The 16,231-nt window shown below is 59.0% G+C and overlaps 6 protein-coding genes across 6 annotated transcripts; 4 read left to right on the top strand and 2 right to left on the bottom strand.

The window, feature by feature from the left end:
• Positions 1 to 370: 370 nt before the first annotated feature.
• On the top strand, positions 371 to 1,999 carry LTHEOB_12364 (Cytochrome p450; the record flags this gene model as incomplete). Its single annotated transcript, XM_035509223.1, has 1 exon — positions 371 to 1,999. The coding sequence occupies one exon, from the start codon at positions 371 to 373 to the stop codon at positions 1,997 to 1,999; it is 1,629 nt and encodes a 542-aa protein (XP_035364633.1).
• Positions 2,000 to 2,954: 955 nt separating this feature from the next.
• LTHEOB_12363 (Aminotransferase) lies at positions 2,955 to 4,382 on the top strand (the record flags this gene model as incomplete). Its single annotated transcript, XM_035509222.1, has 2 exons — positions 2,955 to 3,178; positions 3,278 to 4,382. 2 exons carry the CDS (start codon positions 2,955 to 2,957, stop codon positions 4,380 to 4,382), a joined length of 1,329 nt encoding a protein of 442 aa, XP_035364632.1.
• A 2,693-nt stretch (positions 4,383 to 7,075) lies between these two features.
• Positions 7,076 to 8,925, top strand: LTHEOB_12362 (DNA-directed rna polymerase ii subunit rpb1 protein; the record flags this gene model as incomplete). The annotated part of the gene is made up of 3 exons (XM_035509221.1): positions 7,076 to 7,174; positions 7,288 to 7,436; positions 7,485 to 8,925. The coding sequence occupies 3 exons, from the start codon at positions 7,076 to 7,078 to the stop codon at positions 8,923 to 8,925; spliced, it is 1,689 nt and encodes a 562-aa protein (XP_035364631.1).
• A 937-nt stretch (positions 8,926 to 9,862) lies between these two features.
• Positions 9,863 to 10,580, top strand: LTHEOB_12361 (40s ribosomal protein s12; the record flags this gene model as incomplete). The annotated part of the gene is made up of 3 exons (XM_035509220.1): positions 9,863 to 9,865; positions 10,067 to 10,382; positions 10,456 to 10,580. The coding sequence occupies 3 exons, from the start codon at positions 9,863 to 9,865 to the stop codon at positions 10,578 to 10,580; spliced, it is 444 nt and encodes a 147-aa protein (XP_035364630.1).
• Positions 10,581 to 11,155: 575 nt separating this feature from the next.
• On the bottom strand, positions 11,156 to 12,305 carry LTHEOB_12360 (uncharacterized protein; the record flags this gene model as incomplete). Its single annotated transcript, XM_035509219.1, has 2 exons — positions 11,156 to 11,707; positions 12,237 to 12,305. The coding sequence occupies 2 exons, from the start codon at positions 12,303 to 12,305 to the stop codon at positions 11,156 to 11,158; spliced, it is 621 nt and encodes a 206-aa protein (XP_035364629.1).
• A 1,383-nt stretch (positions 12,306 to 13,688) lies between these two features.
• LTHEOB_12359 (Ph-response transcription factor) lies at positions 13,689 to 15,686 on the bottom strand (the record flags this gene model as incomplete). Its single annotated transcript, XM_035509217.1, has 3 exons — positions 13,689 to 15,025; positions 15,109 to 15,412; positions 15,468 to 15,686. 3 exons carry the CDS (start codon positions 15,684 to 15,686, stop codon positions 13,689 to 13,691), a joined length of 1,860 nt encoding a protein of 619 aa, XP_035364628.1.
• Between the last annotated feature and the right edge of the window lie 545 nt (positions 15,687 to 16,231).

Below are 16,231 nucleotides of genomic sequence, written 5' to 3'. Positions count from 1 at the left end.
TCGAGTGTGGGGTACCCATGCAAAGATGCCTTTTACTTTGCTCCACAAATCAGAGTGCGCGGTATTGAGGTTAGGCCTTGGCTGGCGCCACAGCCTGTGACGATTCAGCTTGCAGCTTATGGCCGATGTCCAACTGCCGAACGACCTCATGCGCCCTCAGCCGCCTGCCACGACGGACGCCTATCAGGTTTCATGCTTAGTGCTTAAGCATTTCGGTAGTTCGTCTGATGTGTAGCCACGGCTCTCCTCGGGAGCAACGGCAGTTATGTTGCTTCTGCGATGCTGTTGACCGGCCTTATATATCGTGAGCCGCGCCGCCCCCCTTGAGAGCTTCATCTGAGCTCTTCAACACGCCAGACACCCTTCTACGATGCTGCTCAACGAAGTCGTACCTTTTCTCGTGCAGTACTGGCCTGCCGTGCTCGGCACGGTAGTCGTCATCCACCTCCTCCGAAATAAGTTCAACAAAGGATTGCACAAGTATCCGGGACCTGCTCTTGCGGCGTACACAGACTGGTGGCGGCTGTTTGATGTGTGGGGCCGGAAGACGGAGCAAACGCATATTCACCTTCATGAGAAGTACGGAGACTTTGTCAGGTTGGGCCCGAACGTCATCTCCATCGCGGATCCGAAGGCCATCAAGACCATCTATGGCTTGAACAAGGGCATGACGAAGGTGAGAGGAACCCGTATCCATGACTCGAACTCGAGGCTTACAGATGAGCAGTCCGACTTCTACCCCATCCAACAAGCCACAGCTGGAGGCCACCGCGTTTGGTCTCTCTTCTCCACCAAGGATGAGGACTGGCACGCAAAGTACAGGCGCTGCATCAACGGCGCCTTCGCCATGAGCGCCCTCGTTTCGTACGAACCGCTCGTGGATTCGACCGTCAACTACTTCCTCGACCAGACGGACAAGATCTTCGCATCGACGGGCAACGTGTGCAACTTCAACCGCTGGCTGCAATTCTTCGCCTTCGACGTCATCGGCGAGCTGACGTGGAGCAAGCGTCTCGGCTACGTCGAGAAGAACGAGGACGTCGACGACATCGTCAGCTTCCTGGGCAAGTTCCTGAGCTACTGCGCCGTCGTGGGGCAGCAGCCGTGGCTGGACCTCCTCATCGACAAGAACCCGATCAAGCTGGCGCTCCAGCGCTACGGCATCATCGGCAAGGTCTTCCCCATCACCAAGTTCGCCCTGACCCGCCAAGCCGAGCGTGCCGGCGAGATAGAGAAAATCCGTCAACACGGCCTCGACGAGAAGAAGGGTAGTAGCATCGACCTGCTCAGCAAGTTCACGGGCGCGCTGCACGACCACCCGGAGTTCATGACGGACCGCATGGTGCTGGCGGCGTCGGTCAGCATGGTCTTTGCCGGGTCCGAGACGACGGGCATCAGCCTCAGCGCGGCCTTCTACTACCTGCTGAAGCACCCGCGCGTCTACAAGAAGCTGATGGACGAGCTGGACGAGGCCGTCCGCAACGGCACCATCGTCGACCGCGAGAACGGCGCCGTCACGTGGGCCGAGGCCCAGAAGCTGCCGTACCTCGACGCCGTCGTGCAGGAGACGTTCCGCATGCATCCCGCGGCGGGGCTGATGCTCGAGCGCGTCACGCCCCCGCAAGGCATCAACGTCTGCGGGCGGTTCATCCCGGGTGGCACGATTGTCGGATGCAATGCGTGGGTGCTGCACAGGCGGCCCGAGGTGTTCGGCGAGGATGCGCACACGTATCGGCCGGAGAGGTGGTTGGAGGCCGGCCCGGAGAAGCTGAGGGAGATGAAGGCGACCATGTTCCAGTTCGGCGGCGGGTCGCGGACGTGCCTCGGGAAGAACATCAGCTTGTTGGAGATTTACAAGCTGGTGCCGAGTTTCCTGAGGAGGTTCGAGGTCGAGCTCGAGTACCCCGGCCAGGAGTGGAAGACGCAGAACCACTGGTTCGTCCGCCAGGTCGAGTTCAACACCAAGTTCAGGCCCAGGCCGCTCCACGCTACCGTTTAGACTTGTTACGAATGATGTCTTCACTGCAGCCTCTTCTCAGCCGGCGTTCGCAAGGAGTTATCTTTGGTATTGGGTTAGCAAAATCGCATGGGCGCGGGAGCCCCGTAGTAGTCCAAATGTCAAGTCTCGAACATCTGCATCAGTTTCCACCATGTGACTGACTGATGAAAGCGTGAGTTAGCAGCGCCTTTACGAGCAAACCTTTGGTTCTCTAATATTAGCGGCGGTGGTAGTCATCATGGCGTGCCAAGCCTGGGCGATTGCTGCTCTAAGGCGCACTAGAGAGTTGTTGCGTGGTGGTGTTGATGTAGAAAAGAGATTACGCGGAAATTGGCGGCAGACAGCAGTCATGCTAGTTAGGCCAAGGGCGAGCGGACGGCGCACCCATGGCCGGGGAAATTTCCGCTGTCCGAAAAGGGTGGAATTTCCGGTCATGCGTGAGCATCTTCGATTGTTGAGAGTTTGCAAAACTCTAAAGGGCGGGCTTCCAAGGGGTTTGCATGTCTTCTTGCGTTCGATGAAGTTCTCAACAGCGACAGAGAGGCATGCAATTTCAAGTCCTGGGCTCGGTCGCCGGGGGAAGATGTTGCCGAGCACATGTCGGCGCGCCGGGCTTTCTGCCGGCGATACGCGACTCATCATCAACGTCAACTCTAAGTATGTACACTGTCCTGGCCCAGTGAATCAAGATCATCTGAGAATCTTGTGCATGTTAATGTCTGCGTTCGTTGTTCGAGGCACACTACTTTTCTCAACCTCTCTGAAGACAATGGAAGACTGAGGAAGACCAACCTGTCGAAGCAGCAATTGATGTGACGGCTTGCCGTCTAATGGAAACTGAACCCCACGATATCGGCTTAATCACCCGCGTACATATCATACATATCACAACACATAAACCATCTTTCTCTTCTTCATCAATCTCTTTCGTGAATCATCGAAACCTTCATTAAACATGGTTGCGTCAGTCGAGCCAGTATTGGACCCCAAAGCCGCCGCCGTCCTCCAGGCAGCGCAAGCACGCTTCCTCGAACGCAACCCTACATCCCTGCAAATCCACCAAGATGCTTCTCGAAGCATGCCAGGCGGCAACACCCGTAGCGTCCTGCACACCGCGCCCTTCCCCGTCAGCATGGCCCGCGGCCATGGCTACCAAGTCTTCTCCGAAGACGGGCATACGTACGCACATCATTTCCACCAAGCACCCTTACCTCTTTCCCATTCCAACCCTCCTAACCCCTTTCGAAAACCAACTTACTAACCCCTTCCTCAAACCAGCTACACCGACTTCGTCGGCGAATTCACCGCCGCCCTCTACGGGCACTCGCACCCGACGCTCGTCGCAGCCATCACGACCACGCTGCAGCAGACGGGCCTCAACCTAGGCGCGCAGACGCGCGCCGAAGCGGCGTTCGCTCAACGCATCTGCGCGCGCTTCGGCCTGGCGCGCCTGCGCTTCTGCAACTCGGGCACCGAGGCGAACCTGCACGCGCTGGGCGCCGCGCGTGCTTTCACTAAACGTCGCCGCGTCGTCGTCTTCCGTGGCGGCTACCACGGCGGCGTGCTGTCGTTCGCGCACGGCGTCGCGGCCAACAACGTCGACGTCGATGACTGGGTCGTTGCGCCGTACAACGACGTTGCGGGCGCGCGGAAGGTGATTCTTGACGACGGGGATGGAGTTGCAGCGGTGCTGGTCGAAGCGATGCAGGGCGCCGGCGGGTGCATCCCGGCGACGAAGGAGTTCCTGCTCGCGGTGCGCGCGGCGGCGCGCGAGGTGGGCGCCGTCTTCGTGCTCGACGAGGTTATGACGAGCCGGATGGGCCGCCGCGGCTTGCAGGGCGCCGTCGACGGGCTCGACCCGGATCTCACCACCTTTGGTAAGTGGCTGGGCGGCGGGCTGGCGTTTGGCGCCTTCGGCGGCAGGGAGGACGTCATGGCCGTCTTCGACCCGACCAGGGAGGGCGCGCTGGCGCAGAGCGGCACGTTCAACAACAATTCGCTGGCCATGAGGGCCGGGCTGGTGGGCATGACGGAGGTGTTTACGGAGGAGGTGGCCGACGAGTTCAAGGGGGTTGGAGAGGCGTTCTTGCGGAAGCTGAGGGATGTGACGGTGGGCACTAAGGCGACGTTTACCGGCGTGGGCACTGTGATTAGTCTGCACATTACGGACGCGGGCGTCAGGGATATCGTGCGGATCGATGAGGTGGAGGAAAGAGATGATCTCAAGGACATCTTCTGGATGGAGATGATGGAGGAGGGCTTCTGGATTACGAGGCGTGGCATGATTGCATTGATCTTGGGTACGCCCAAGAGTGAGTTGGATAGATTTGTCGAGTGTGTCAAGGCGTTTCTTGAGAGGCACAAGGATTTGATGGTTCTTTAGCCCTATCAAAGTAGGGAAGGCCGTTAGTGTCCTGCTAGCAGCTACTTGCCTATTCACTGTTAGACTATTTCTATATGGGTAAGCCTCTAGACAAGAACCGGGAGCTAGTAGATAGCCCACACATGATTGCTATCACACATGCCTCGGACTACTTTTTGGCACCTTTCCCTTGTTTTTTTGTGGAGCAGGGCGCCTGAGCTCAGACATCCGATCGACTAGATACGCGGAGGAGACGATATCCTGTAGATAAGGCCGGGTCGGGTTCAACGCTAAAGTCAGCCTTAAAGCGTGGCACTGTTTGCGCAGTGCGAACGAGTGCTGTCGATCATATAGATATCATCTACAGATAGCACGTTCGTATAAACTGAGTTCCCGCTGGGTTATCCATCTTATTATAAGTCAGTGCGCCTCATAAGTCTAATAGGAGAAGCTTGGAAGGATAAACCACTCCATTCAGTGATAAGTGGTAGAGCGCCTCCAAACTGCATCAATTCTCCACAATGTGACAGTAGAGAAGTGTTGGGGGAATTGCTGCTACCGTAAATGGAAAGAAATCTCCGAGCAACGGATTTCGTGCAATTGCTACAACTTGGTTCGGGCGTGACGATGGTAGCATTGGTGTTGTGCTGCGTGGGCATGATCTGCTTTTGAGAGCCCTTTGCGATATATCAGTGTCTGAGAGAATGGTATGTTAGGACCTTCTCAGCCCGCCATGCTGCGCACTCGAAAGTGTGCCAACGTCTACCTTCCCTGAACCACGTTTCATGTGCGGTATAGGGTGCGCCAGCGTGTTTCTTGGTGTGCTTCTCCTCAAGAAAACAACACTACAGCATTCTCCACTGGGACATGATGGCACCGTCCACACGTGCGCAACCCGGGCCAGCTGAAATTAGCTGTTCCCAAAGGAATGGTGGAGGTTAGGTTCCATGCCGTCCTGAGCTTAAAACAACATGGGTTGGGACAGATAAGCCGCACTGCAGGCACCTTCCCGTGGCCCTGGAGCAGCATTGCCGCTGAAGTGTTCTGTGGCAATTCACCATGCCAACCCCGCTCATGACCACGGATCGTCGGCCAGCACAGTACCATAGGTGGAAACGCTTGCACCACAGACCGGGAAGTGGTTCGACACGCTGCGTCAGAGAGGCGGCTCCTCCAGGTTACCGCCATGTTCCCCGCGGACACCACGAGGTGTCTGAGACACCCCACTTTCGGCGCCAAAGGCAATTGACTTGATTGCATCAGTGGCTAAGTTTCGGAACGGCTTCGCCACAAACTCGCGAAGCGCGGCTGTGGAGCAAGTGTCGCAAGTGAGTCTGGCGCGCGCACGCCTGAGAGGGGTTGGCCGCATGCATGGAGGCACGGTCCCGGGTCGTTTTCTGGAAATCAGAATAGAAGCAGGCGGCCCCGGTTATCTCCTCCTGATCTCCAAGCGCGGTGAGGTTGGCGACTGATTAGCGGTGAATGCGACGGACATTTCAGCGTGGATGGTGAGGCGTAGTCCTGCACCAGTGCTCGTGTAAGGCTGCTGCGGTCGGAAGTGCGCGGCAGTCTGCTTGATCAGGGCGTGCGAGGGTCTTTTTCAGGCGCCAAACCCACAGACCATTCGGCGTGGCGCGTTCATGCAAACGAGATATAAAAAGGCAGCGGCAGCGGTTGAGGGATGCCCCCGCCACCGCGCCGCACGATAAAACGGCCAGCTCTGCGGCGCCGCACGGCCGCTGCGGTCAGGCAGACGAGCAGGTGACGTGTTGTGGGTTGGCGGAGAGACGGTGAAGACGCGATGTGGGCGGGCCGGCAGGGAAGGCAGTACCAGCGGCTGAGCGAGGCCTGAGCGGCGCCAGCCAGTCGCTGGTCTCGACTGCACGCATTTGGCGCACGCTCTGGTGCGAGCGGCGCGACGGCGACGATCCCCGGCGGATCACGCAGCCCGCCGTGGGCCGCGCCATCAACACCTCGGGCGGCGCTTGTTGGGTAGAGGCGCCTGTCACTGAGCACAACGGCCGATAGTCTGCAGCGCGGCGAGCGTGGTGCAGCCCCTGGTGAAAAGACACCACAGCAAAACGAAGAAAAAGAGAAATTAAAAGCGCCGTGGTCGCCAATAGCTGGCCGTTATGCGCTCGCACGTCTCGCTTGCGGGCCCCGCCGTCGGGCGTTAGAGGGACGGGCAGGGGTGTGAGTGGCCTGCGGACGCCCGGCCAGGCATGATGCTTCCCAATAACAAGCCCGCCGCCTCGCGCTGCGCTGCAGCTTGAACGCCGCCATTGTCCTCCGCTCGCTGCTCCTCGCCTGCCTGCGACTGCGAGCCTCAGCCCTGCGCTGTCTGCAGAGCCCGCACCAGCCCCCTCGGTCCGACGCGCGCACGTTCCGGACGTCATCTGGAACTCATATCCGCCGCTGAGCCCGCCTCAGCTGCAATTTCGCTGTGCTGCCCCCCCGAGCCGATGCGCCGCCCTCAGCCATCCTCGCCCGTCCCGCTGTCTCTCTAGCCTCCCCGAGCACAGCGGTGCCTGTTGCCTTCACCAGAGACGCATAGCGTGACCGCCTAAGTGGGCTCTGCTTCCTCCTGCGCCGCCGACGAACCTGCATCCCTGTCGCCCTTTGCGCCTGCTGCACCCCCTCAACACCCTCCACCCACTCCCTCTCTTGCCACGCGCCCGCCACCGCAGAGCGGCCCCCCGACCTCTCGCATGGCGATGGTCTCCCACGCGCAGACCGTCACTACCATCACTCCTCCCGCCTCCGCGCATGGCGAACGCAGCTCGTGGGACTTCGCCGTCCCCATAAGCCCTGAGGTGCGTCTCGATCGCCAGCCCTGCGTGTTTGTTGCACTAGCTTGCTCAGGGTCCCCTTGAGCATGCCTCTGCCTCGTTCCTACTAGTCGCACTAACGTCATAGGTCCCACCAGAACGTGACCTTCGATCACTACATTTCTAACGATCTCGCCGGGAAGACTTATTCCCCCCGCCAACCGCTGAACGGCCAACCTAACGGCTACACGCGACCCACCCAGCTCCGTACCAATACGTTTGACTCAGCACGGTCTGGCAAGTCAGGGTATGCTGAACATCACCTTGTCGCCAACCGCGTTGACGCCCTAGCCAGAAAGCCGAGTGGGCAGAGTGAGGCGGATAGTTTGCTCGACATGCAGAAGAACGGTGATAGGCGGAAGGCCCCCAACGGCGTACACTCGAACGAGCAGGACGATATCGAGCGCGACCAGTCGTACTGGATCCACCGCGACAAGCTCGCGCAGATTGAGCGCCACGAGCTGGAAGAGGCAGGGTTCATTCCTCGCAACGGCGGGAGGTCCACGAGCAGAGATAGCAGCAGGTCGAGGGCTACTTCTCGTAAGAGAGGAGACACGTCTACTAGCAGAGATGGCCTGAATCATTTCTCTGGCGACGAGCCGAAGACGCGCATGGTATCCCCAATTCCTGCGGAGGAAGAGCCGGACGAGCACCGCCACTCTAATGTTGTGACCGACTGGCGCTATCCTGACGAGAGAGAAAACCATTCCGCCAAGAAGGATCCCCCAAGGCCTGGCACTTCGAGGATCCCTATCCCCAAGCACACCGCGGCCCCGATCCCCGCGGAAGCCGTTGAGAGAGAAGCCCCGCTGCCGCGCAGCCGGAGCGGAAGCCAGGTGCTGGGTGCCACGCCGGGACCTGATGGCATTGCTTACCGGAGGAGGAGGGGCGGCAGCATCGGAAGCCAGGTGCTTCTGGATGATGCGTCTGACCAAGCAAGCTCGAATGATGGAGACGTCAATTCGAAGAAGGTTTCACCGAAAAATGGATCTCCGAACAAGGCCAAGATGCCTACGAACAAAACGCCAGCCTCGGGGAAGAGGACGCAGAGCAAGCCACGCACTGGCTCGCAAACCAAGTCGAGGACGAACTCGGGCACCAACAACAATGGCCGGCCACGCACTGCCTCACGCCCGACGACGGCTCGCCCCGAGGGAGAGGCGCCTTGGATTGCGACCATGTACAAGCCGGACCCCAGGTTGCCTCCGGAGCAACAGATGCTTCCAACTCACGCAAAGCGTATTGCACAGGAGCAGTGGGAGAAAGATGGAAAGGTTGGGAATATCTACGACAAGGATTTCAAGCTGCTCAACGAGTACGACTTTTCGCAACATCGCCGTTCTACTGGCTCCATGTCCCCGGTACTTCAGGATCCCGAGGCAGAGCAGTTCCAGTCACTGGAGGTGCAGGATATCGAATCAAGGCCCGAGGAGAAGCACGAGGACAAGCAGGAAGAAAGGAAGGTCGAGGCACAGAGGGCAGAAGAGCCGAGCTCCGACTGGCCTTTGAATTCCTCGGAGAAGGTCGAGCAGAATGGCAGACCTCAGACCGCCAACACGGAGCACGCAGGATACAAGATTACTCCCAACGTTGCATCTTCGCCCGTTGTACCCCATATTACTACTACCGTTACGGCCCAGCACAGCCCCAAGCCGGAAGCTATCAGGCTCCCCGATCCTGGAGACAAGGAAGAGGGAAAGCCCAAGAAGAGCGCTTGCTGCTGCGTGGTCATGTAACAGCCCAATCCGCCAGAGTCCCCACGCCACCACCCTTTATATCGTTTAATTTTTTACCAGCACTGCGCCACCTTTCCTTTACCACTTCTGTTTCCCGGATATTTTCTATTACCGTACCATACCCTTGACTCGGGCGCCGACGCCCCTGTACAGCGACGCTTACGTCTCATTTGTGTCTTTTCAATCGGCGTTTGGGAGCGAAAATTATCTCAATACTACCCCCGGAAAGTTTTCATTTGCTCCTTTTCCTTTGGTTGCTTCCTATGATAGCGTTCAGCGGCTCGGTATTTCTTTCCCTTCTCAAGCATAGCGCTCTGACGTATCGAATCCGTCACCGCTCAAAACCAGCCTGCTTTCTTTTCAAGTATTAGAAGTATTTTTCGTGGTGGATTGTAAGGCTTCGTTGAGTGGAGCGTGGTGGAGTTAGCACAAGGCGACAAGACACAGTTGGGACGGCCATTTGCTTTTCTCGGTTCAATAATTTCCTTTCCATTGGCACGGGATTTGGAATAGCGGCAAGGCGCGGGAGGGGATGGTTCTTGGGTGATGTGTCGTTGACACAGGAAATCCAACAGCTGCGATTGAATGGCAGCGTTGAAATTGCTTTTTTTCCTCGTGCATTGCGACAGTCACAGCAATATAACAAATCGATATATTGGATCGAGCAGTGAGGTCACAGTAAGGCGTGCCATCAGCTTGTGGTCATGGCGCAATACGGGTGGGTGTGTGGTGGAGTATAATCACGTGCGAGTGCGAGACCTCCGCTGGCTGCCAAGACCCGGGCCGACTCGCTTCACGGCACATTGAGCTGGATCCGCAAAATCGACCATCGGGAAACTTTTCGACCGTCCGCAACCCACCAAACGAACGACAACCCACAAGTCTCCGTCGCATCTCTTCGAGGAACACCCGACATCTCACACACCAACTTATCACAATGGTAAGGAAGTCCCACGTCTCGCGCCAGCCTCCCAATGAGGCTGTCGACTACCTCACCTATAGCCCCTCCCACCTACCAACTATCTCGTCCTGAGCCTCAGCCTTGTCACCGACACGTCGTCGTCGTCTTCTCTCACACCATGAAGTGACCACGACAAATTTCTTCCATTACGCAGCAATGCTAACGCACGTCGAATAACAGTCGGACGGAGAAGAGCCCACTTCCCCCGTTGAGCAGCAGGAGGTCGAGGTTTCGGCCGATGCCTCCTCTGGCCAGATGTCGGTTCTCGATGCCCTCAAGGGTGTCCTGAAGCTGGCCCTCATCCACGACGGCCTTGCCCGCGGTCTGCGCGAGGCCTCCAAGGCCCTTGACCGCCGCCAGGCTCACATGTGTGTCCTGAACGAGGCGTGCGAGGAGGAGGCCTACAAGAAGCTCGTCGTCGCCCTCTGCTCCGAGCACAAGATCCCTCTCATCAAGGTCCCCGATGGCAAGCAGCTCGGCGAGTGGGCCGGTCTCTGTACGTTTTGGCCCCGCCTGCGACTTTGGTGGTCGCGTTTCCGTACTACGTAGTTGCTGACCGTCTATTACAGGCCAGATCGACCGTGAGGGTAACGCCCGCAAGGTCGTCAACTGCTCTTGCGTCGTCGTCAAGGACTGGGGTGAGGAGTCCCAGGAGCGCAACATCCTCCTCAACTACTTCCAGACCGAGCAGTAAACGTGCTGCCCGTCTTTTTTCTTTCTTGCACATACCCCAAGACGTGCTGCAACGACGCTGCAAGACACGCATGGCCGATACGACATGCTCGAGTTTCATGAGGGGAGACCGGATTGGGATTTGGGTTTGAGCGATGGACATGTGTGGAGCTTTGTGGTGGGAAAAATGAAAAGGGAAATAAAAACGGTCTGGCTGGAATGGAGTAGAGGAAAAAAAAAGCGCACGGATGATGTGGATGTTGACTCCCATGTCGACGGAGAAATCAAAAACATCAATCTGAATGAATACTGCGACCCAGTTGAGTGATCGTGTGTGAATCTATGTGGCCAGCACAACCCCGCCTTCAAACCAGGCACTATGGCCCTATCATGTGCCAGTCCCCCAACATGTCATCCCCGGAGAGAGAGATATCAATGATCAACATACAAAACGCCAACACCAACTAACACCTCCCCTCACGTTCTCCAAGCCTTAATCCAACCTCAACCCAAAACACCAACCACTTCTACTCCACCCTCAGCCCTCAACTGAGTCAACCACCCAGCACTGCCTCCACGAACCACTACAACAACCACCTACTTGGCGCCACTGCCGGCGCCACTGCTCCCCAAAAACGCCGCCGGCGGCGGGGGCAGCGCGCTCTCGACGACCTCTGCCACCTTCTGCTTGACGCCGCGCTCGCGCTCACGCAGCTCTCCCCACTCGCGCCTGATCTGCTCAGCGCGGCGCTCGCTCACGTCGGAGCCCCAGACGTAGTTGCCAGCGCCACCACGGCCGGTGCGGGCGACGGGCGTCTCGACGGTCGTGGCTTGCTGTTGCTGTTGCTGCTGACCACCATCACCGGTGGTGTTTTGGGGACGGGGCGCCGACGCCGTGTTCCACCAGTTGGAGCTGGAGTCGAGGTTGGAGAGCGGGGCGGGCGGCGGCTCGGCGGTCGAAGCGGCGGGGTTGGTGGTGCTGGCGCCGGCGTCGTTGACGAAGGTGCCCGTCGTCGTCAGGGTGCTGGGCGAGTAGTAGTTGCCCGCGCCGCCGCGGCCCATGTGGGCGTATTCTTGCGGAGGCGGCGAGTGAGCCGTGGTGGTGTCGTCCGGCGAGATGGGTGGGTTGGCGGCTTCGAGGTCTTGGGTCTGCGGGAGGGTGGATTGATTGGGTTAGTTGGTTGGTGTGTTCGGGGAGAAGGAAGGGAAGTGATTGGGTGGGAGTTGGGGAGGGGAGCGAGCTGACGGGGTGGACTGCGGTTAGGGCGTGTGTTCGTGTGTGTGCAACTTTCTTGTACGCCCATGTTGGACGGAAGAGGTAACTCGACTGTGCTCAGTACGCAGAGCTGGGTACAGATGTAGAGCTCTGACGTCCCGCCGGCGTCAAGTCACCGTCCACGTCCCTCCACGCTCGTAGCACTGTCCGACACACCACCGCGTGCACTAACATGCCAATACATCACTAGTCGACCCCCAGAAGAGGCTGACGCAACAGAAACGTAGGCAATAGCTAGGCACGGGTCTCGGCTCGTCGTCTGACAGCGCACACCAACGTCACACAGCCACGCAGGCCGAGTCCCAGAACTGGGTACAAGGGCCGCACAGAAAAAAAAACAGACAAGACGAGAATAGAAAAATGGAAGACCGCATGAGGAAAGCCGAGGCGTTTGGGACTCACCTCCGGTGCTCGTTGCTTGCTGGCCTCGACGGCCTGCTGGATGTTACCGGCGCCTCCGCGTCCCCACATCCTTGCTCTGGCTGTTCTTGTTTTTCTGCTATTGGAACGTTTATGTTTTTCCCCTTCTTACGCAGATCGAACGAGGTTTATCGTTCGAAGAACCGCGGATAGTTGCCGATGCCCTAAACACGACAGGGTTGTCCGTAAGGCTCCCTTCCCCGGGCTTACGGCAAGCGAAATGGTGAAGGGTAAATATGGAAAATAGTCGTACAACAACAGCAGGAAAAGAAAATACAAAAGAAAATGCTCTGGGAAGACCAAATCTCCTCGAAACCTAACGTGCCAACTCTCGGCTGATCTCGTCGTCAGGAAGAAGCAACGCTTTGCCCGCGGCACAGACAGACGGTGGAGAGGTGTGGGAAATTAAGCTCCGGCTAGAGTTCTGCTGTTCCTAGAGCTTGTTCTGGCTGTGACGTCGGAGCTGGCAGCGATGTCGCTGGCCGAGTAGATGACCGCGTACGCGCACGGTTTTGCCGCTTGGCGAGTGGTGATATTGGGAGCTGCAGGCGCCAGGCAAACGTTAACCGCAGCGGTGCACAGTCAGCAAGGAACGTGTCGAATGTGAGTTGATGAGTTGGCGGCCTTGTGAAACGGCTTGCAGGCGGGTGATGCGTTCTGTGAAGCAGGATCTGGAGATTCGTCGGAGAGCGTGCCGGCGGACTTCCCCAACGGAGGCAAGAAGCGAAAGGCCTAAAAAATTGGGACCGATGTCGCCTTTGACTCGCTGGCTTCCTGTGCGCAAATGCTTGGGCCAGTCGCGAGGCTTGATAGCGATAGAGGTCACGTTCGTAGATCGGCAGATCGGAGGGCGCGGCAGTTACGATAAACTTGTGGTCAGAGAAGCACCGCGAGCAAAGTCTGGGCGTCGGTGTGGGGTGCGGCGCGGCCATCAGCTCACGTCCGCGCCCGCACCTCGCTTGCCGCTGATGATGTCAACCTCGGCCAAGCCTCTCCCCCCGCCAGCATCTTCCTTCAGCGGAACTCTCGGCATCAGCTCACAGGATCATCGATCCCAGACAGTCACCAGACCCATCATGGTAGAACAATATGACTTTGCCATAGATACCTAACTAGCACGTATCATCAAGACTGCAGCAGTCGCGAAGCAGAAGCCAAGCAAAAAAATCAAAGCCGCCTCGACACAAGCCTGTCCGTAAGAGGCGCCTGCAGAGTTACTCCACTCCACCCAGTTCCGTCCACTCCTGGTTTGACTCCGAAGAAAAGAAATACAAAGGAAAACAAGAATGAACGAGGCTCCTGTCTGCATCGCCTCTGCTCCAGCCGTAGCTTGGAGTCCACAAATCTCATCCACGAGAACTAAGGAAAAGGGAATGCAGTTCCGTTCCGTACCTGAGCATCATAATACACGTAAACTTTTGAGCAACAGCGTCCTTACTCGCTGTCTTGCACAGCTCGTAGGACCGGATACAAACTGCGCTCCTCCTCCGACATGGCAGAGCCGCCGCGTTCTTCCGCGCCCTCTTGCTTGACTTCCGCAGAGTGCTCGTCTTCGTACTCGCCGCGCTCGAGCTTCACCTTGATGAATGCCCGCAGCTCCTCGATCATGCGCATGTTCTGTACCCATGCCTCGTTGTCCTGCTCCGAAGCGCCCTGCTCAGACTGGTGCTCCGAGGCAGCCTCGGAGTGCTCACCAGGAGAGCGGAGCGACGGATCAAGCGGAGGAGGCGACTGGATGGCGAGCTTGTGAACATCCTTGCGGAGACCATCGCGGTCGACCGAGTTGCGGCGCGACGCGCTAGGAGTAGAGTCGTTGTCCGACATGTCCATCGCATCCTCGTCGCGCGACGGGCGGGACTTCTGCAGCTGGTTGCCCGACCACCTCCTGCGACCATCAGAGTCGAAGGGAGCAAGGTTAGGAGCGTTGCTGGTCGCCGGATAGCTGCCTGCGATGTCTGACATGGCGCTGACAGAGGGGAGAGTCGGGTACATCGAGATGTTAGGGCGCGACACGGGCGAGATGGTCTGACCAGAGTGAACAGAGCCGGGGGACTGGCCCGACGTGTACGACATGACGCTCGACGCCGGAGTCAGGGCAGGAGTCTCAGTTGCCGGCGCAGAAAGGGGCGCAAGCGTGGTGGCGTGGGACGACTGGGGCTGCTGAGCGTGAGTGCCCGGTGGCGAGTTGCTCGAGCGGTAGTTGAAGCCAGAATGGAGGTAGTGAGCACCCGGCTGCGCGACGCCAGCGGCCGCAGCCTGCTTAGGGTTCTCGTAGATGGTCGACTGGAGCTGCTCCAGCACCTGATCAACGTCGATCAGGTCGCTCTTAGTCCTGAGGTTAGGCATGCTAGGCATTGGGAGAGAGTACTGGTGCGACGGACTTGGACCGTGACCGGTGGGAGAGACCATGGCAGGCGCAGCATGGTACTCAGGACCGCCGTAGCCAGCCAGGAGCGGGAGCTGGCCCTGGATGCCCATGAGGCGCTGGCCAACGTCGTAGTACGTGGTAGGGTCGATCTCGCGGCGCTTGACGCTGCCGAAAAACTCATTCAGGGCGTCGAAAGTGGCCTTCTTACGGACCTCGTAGTCGCTCTGCAGGGTCTGGTGGTTGACGGCATAGTAGACGGGGCCATAGGCCGAGTTGGTCTGCGAGCCGCCATAGAAGGCACCGCCAGCAGCGGCACCGGGGTGGCCATAAGCAGAGTTGGCACCCATGCCATCCTGGTAGAAGCCGCTCGCTGCTCCAGCAAGCGCCTGCAAGTCAGCGACATCTGCCAGACGTATTAGAACTGAAAAACGGAGAGGGGAGGCGGTCACGGTGCTTCTAGAACATCGCAGCGAGAGATAGACTTACGCTTTCCAGCCTGGCCGGGATAGCCGCCTCCGGCACTTCCGTGAGGGTTGCCGCGGTTGGGTTCGGGCGAGCGCAGAAGGACTGAGTCGTCGGCGTGCGTCTTCACGTGCTTCTTGAGATCCTGCGGGCGCTTGAAGGCCTTGCCGCAGAAGTCGCACTTGTGCGGCTTCAGCGGGACGTGGACGCGGATGTGCGAGGTGATGTGGTCACGCTTGACGGTCGTGGTGCGGCAGTTGCCCCACTGACAAGTCAAGTTGAGATTGTTGGTGCTCTTGCGACCAACGTGACGCTCGCAGACGTGGTCCTGGACGCAGTTAGCTTGCCGGCCGGGCGCAGGCGCAGGCGCGCTGGGGACTCACGTAGAGGAGCTCCGCGGTGCTCAGGCGCTCGCCGCAGTTCTGCCACTGGCAGGTGAGCGAGTCGCCGCCGCCGGCGGTGGTGGGCGTTGCGGGCGCCTGCTGCTGGACAGGCGTCTGTGCCTGGGCGACGGGCTGCTGCGGCTGCTGCTGGGGAGTGCTCGCGGTCTGCGCGGGCGCGGCAGCGGGCGCCGCAGAGGGATTCTCAGCGATGGCCGACATGGCCAAGAGCGCGCGTTGGTGTTGAGTGGGCGTCTCGAGTCTTGGCTTGGCGGAAGCACAGAGCGCGTGGTTGAGCGCTCGAAAAAAAGAGCAAAGAAACTGCAGCGGTGAGGGGGTTGCTAAGGGCGGGCGCTCGTCGCGCTCTTGGACACAGCGGAAATCTGGGGGTTAAGAGTCTCGTGCCGTTGCACGCCGGGCTTGGGAGAGGAGGACTGAGGGCTGGGGCGTGCGGGCGTTTTGAGATTTCTAGGCGTGCCGGGTCAGGCGGGGAGGACTTGGTCCGCTGCTTCTCGGCACAGCTGGGGGCGTTGGCGCAGCGTCGGACCAAGCAGCGCAGCTGGAGCAGGCGCCGGCTAATTATCCATTCGGGCGCCGACGGGCAGCACAGCCCCCTTCTGCGCGCGTTGCGTCGCTTTGCATTACGAGAAGTGGCCGCACCCATGCACCCGTGGGCGCCATGGCTCTTGGCATTCTTGCAACTTGCCTAGCGTGTCGCTCCGCCGGCACGTCGCAGCCTGCATCGCGCCCATTCGCCCACGCGCCCG

This window comes from Lasiodiplodia theobromae, assembly GCF_012971845.1.
Source record: "Lasiodiplodia theobromae strain AM2As chromosome Unknown scaffold_62, whole genome shotgun sequence".
Classification (NCBI taxonomy): Eukaryota; Fungi; Ascomycota; class Dothideomycetes; order Botryosphaeriales; family Botryosphaeriaceae; genus Lasiodiplodia; species Lasiodiplodia theobromae.
The sequence above is the reverse complement of the archived record's forward strand: the minus strand, read 5'-3'. Positions and strand labels throughout refer to the sequence as shown.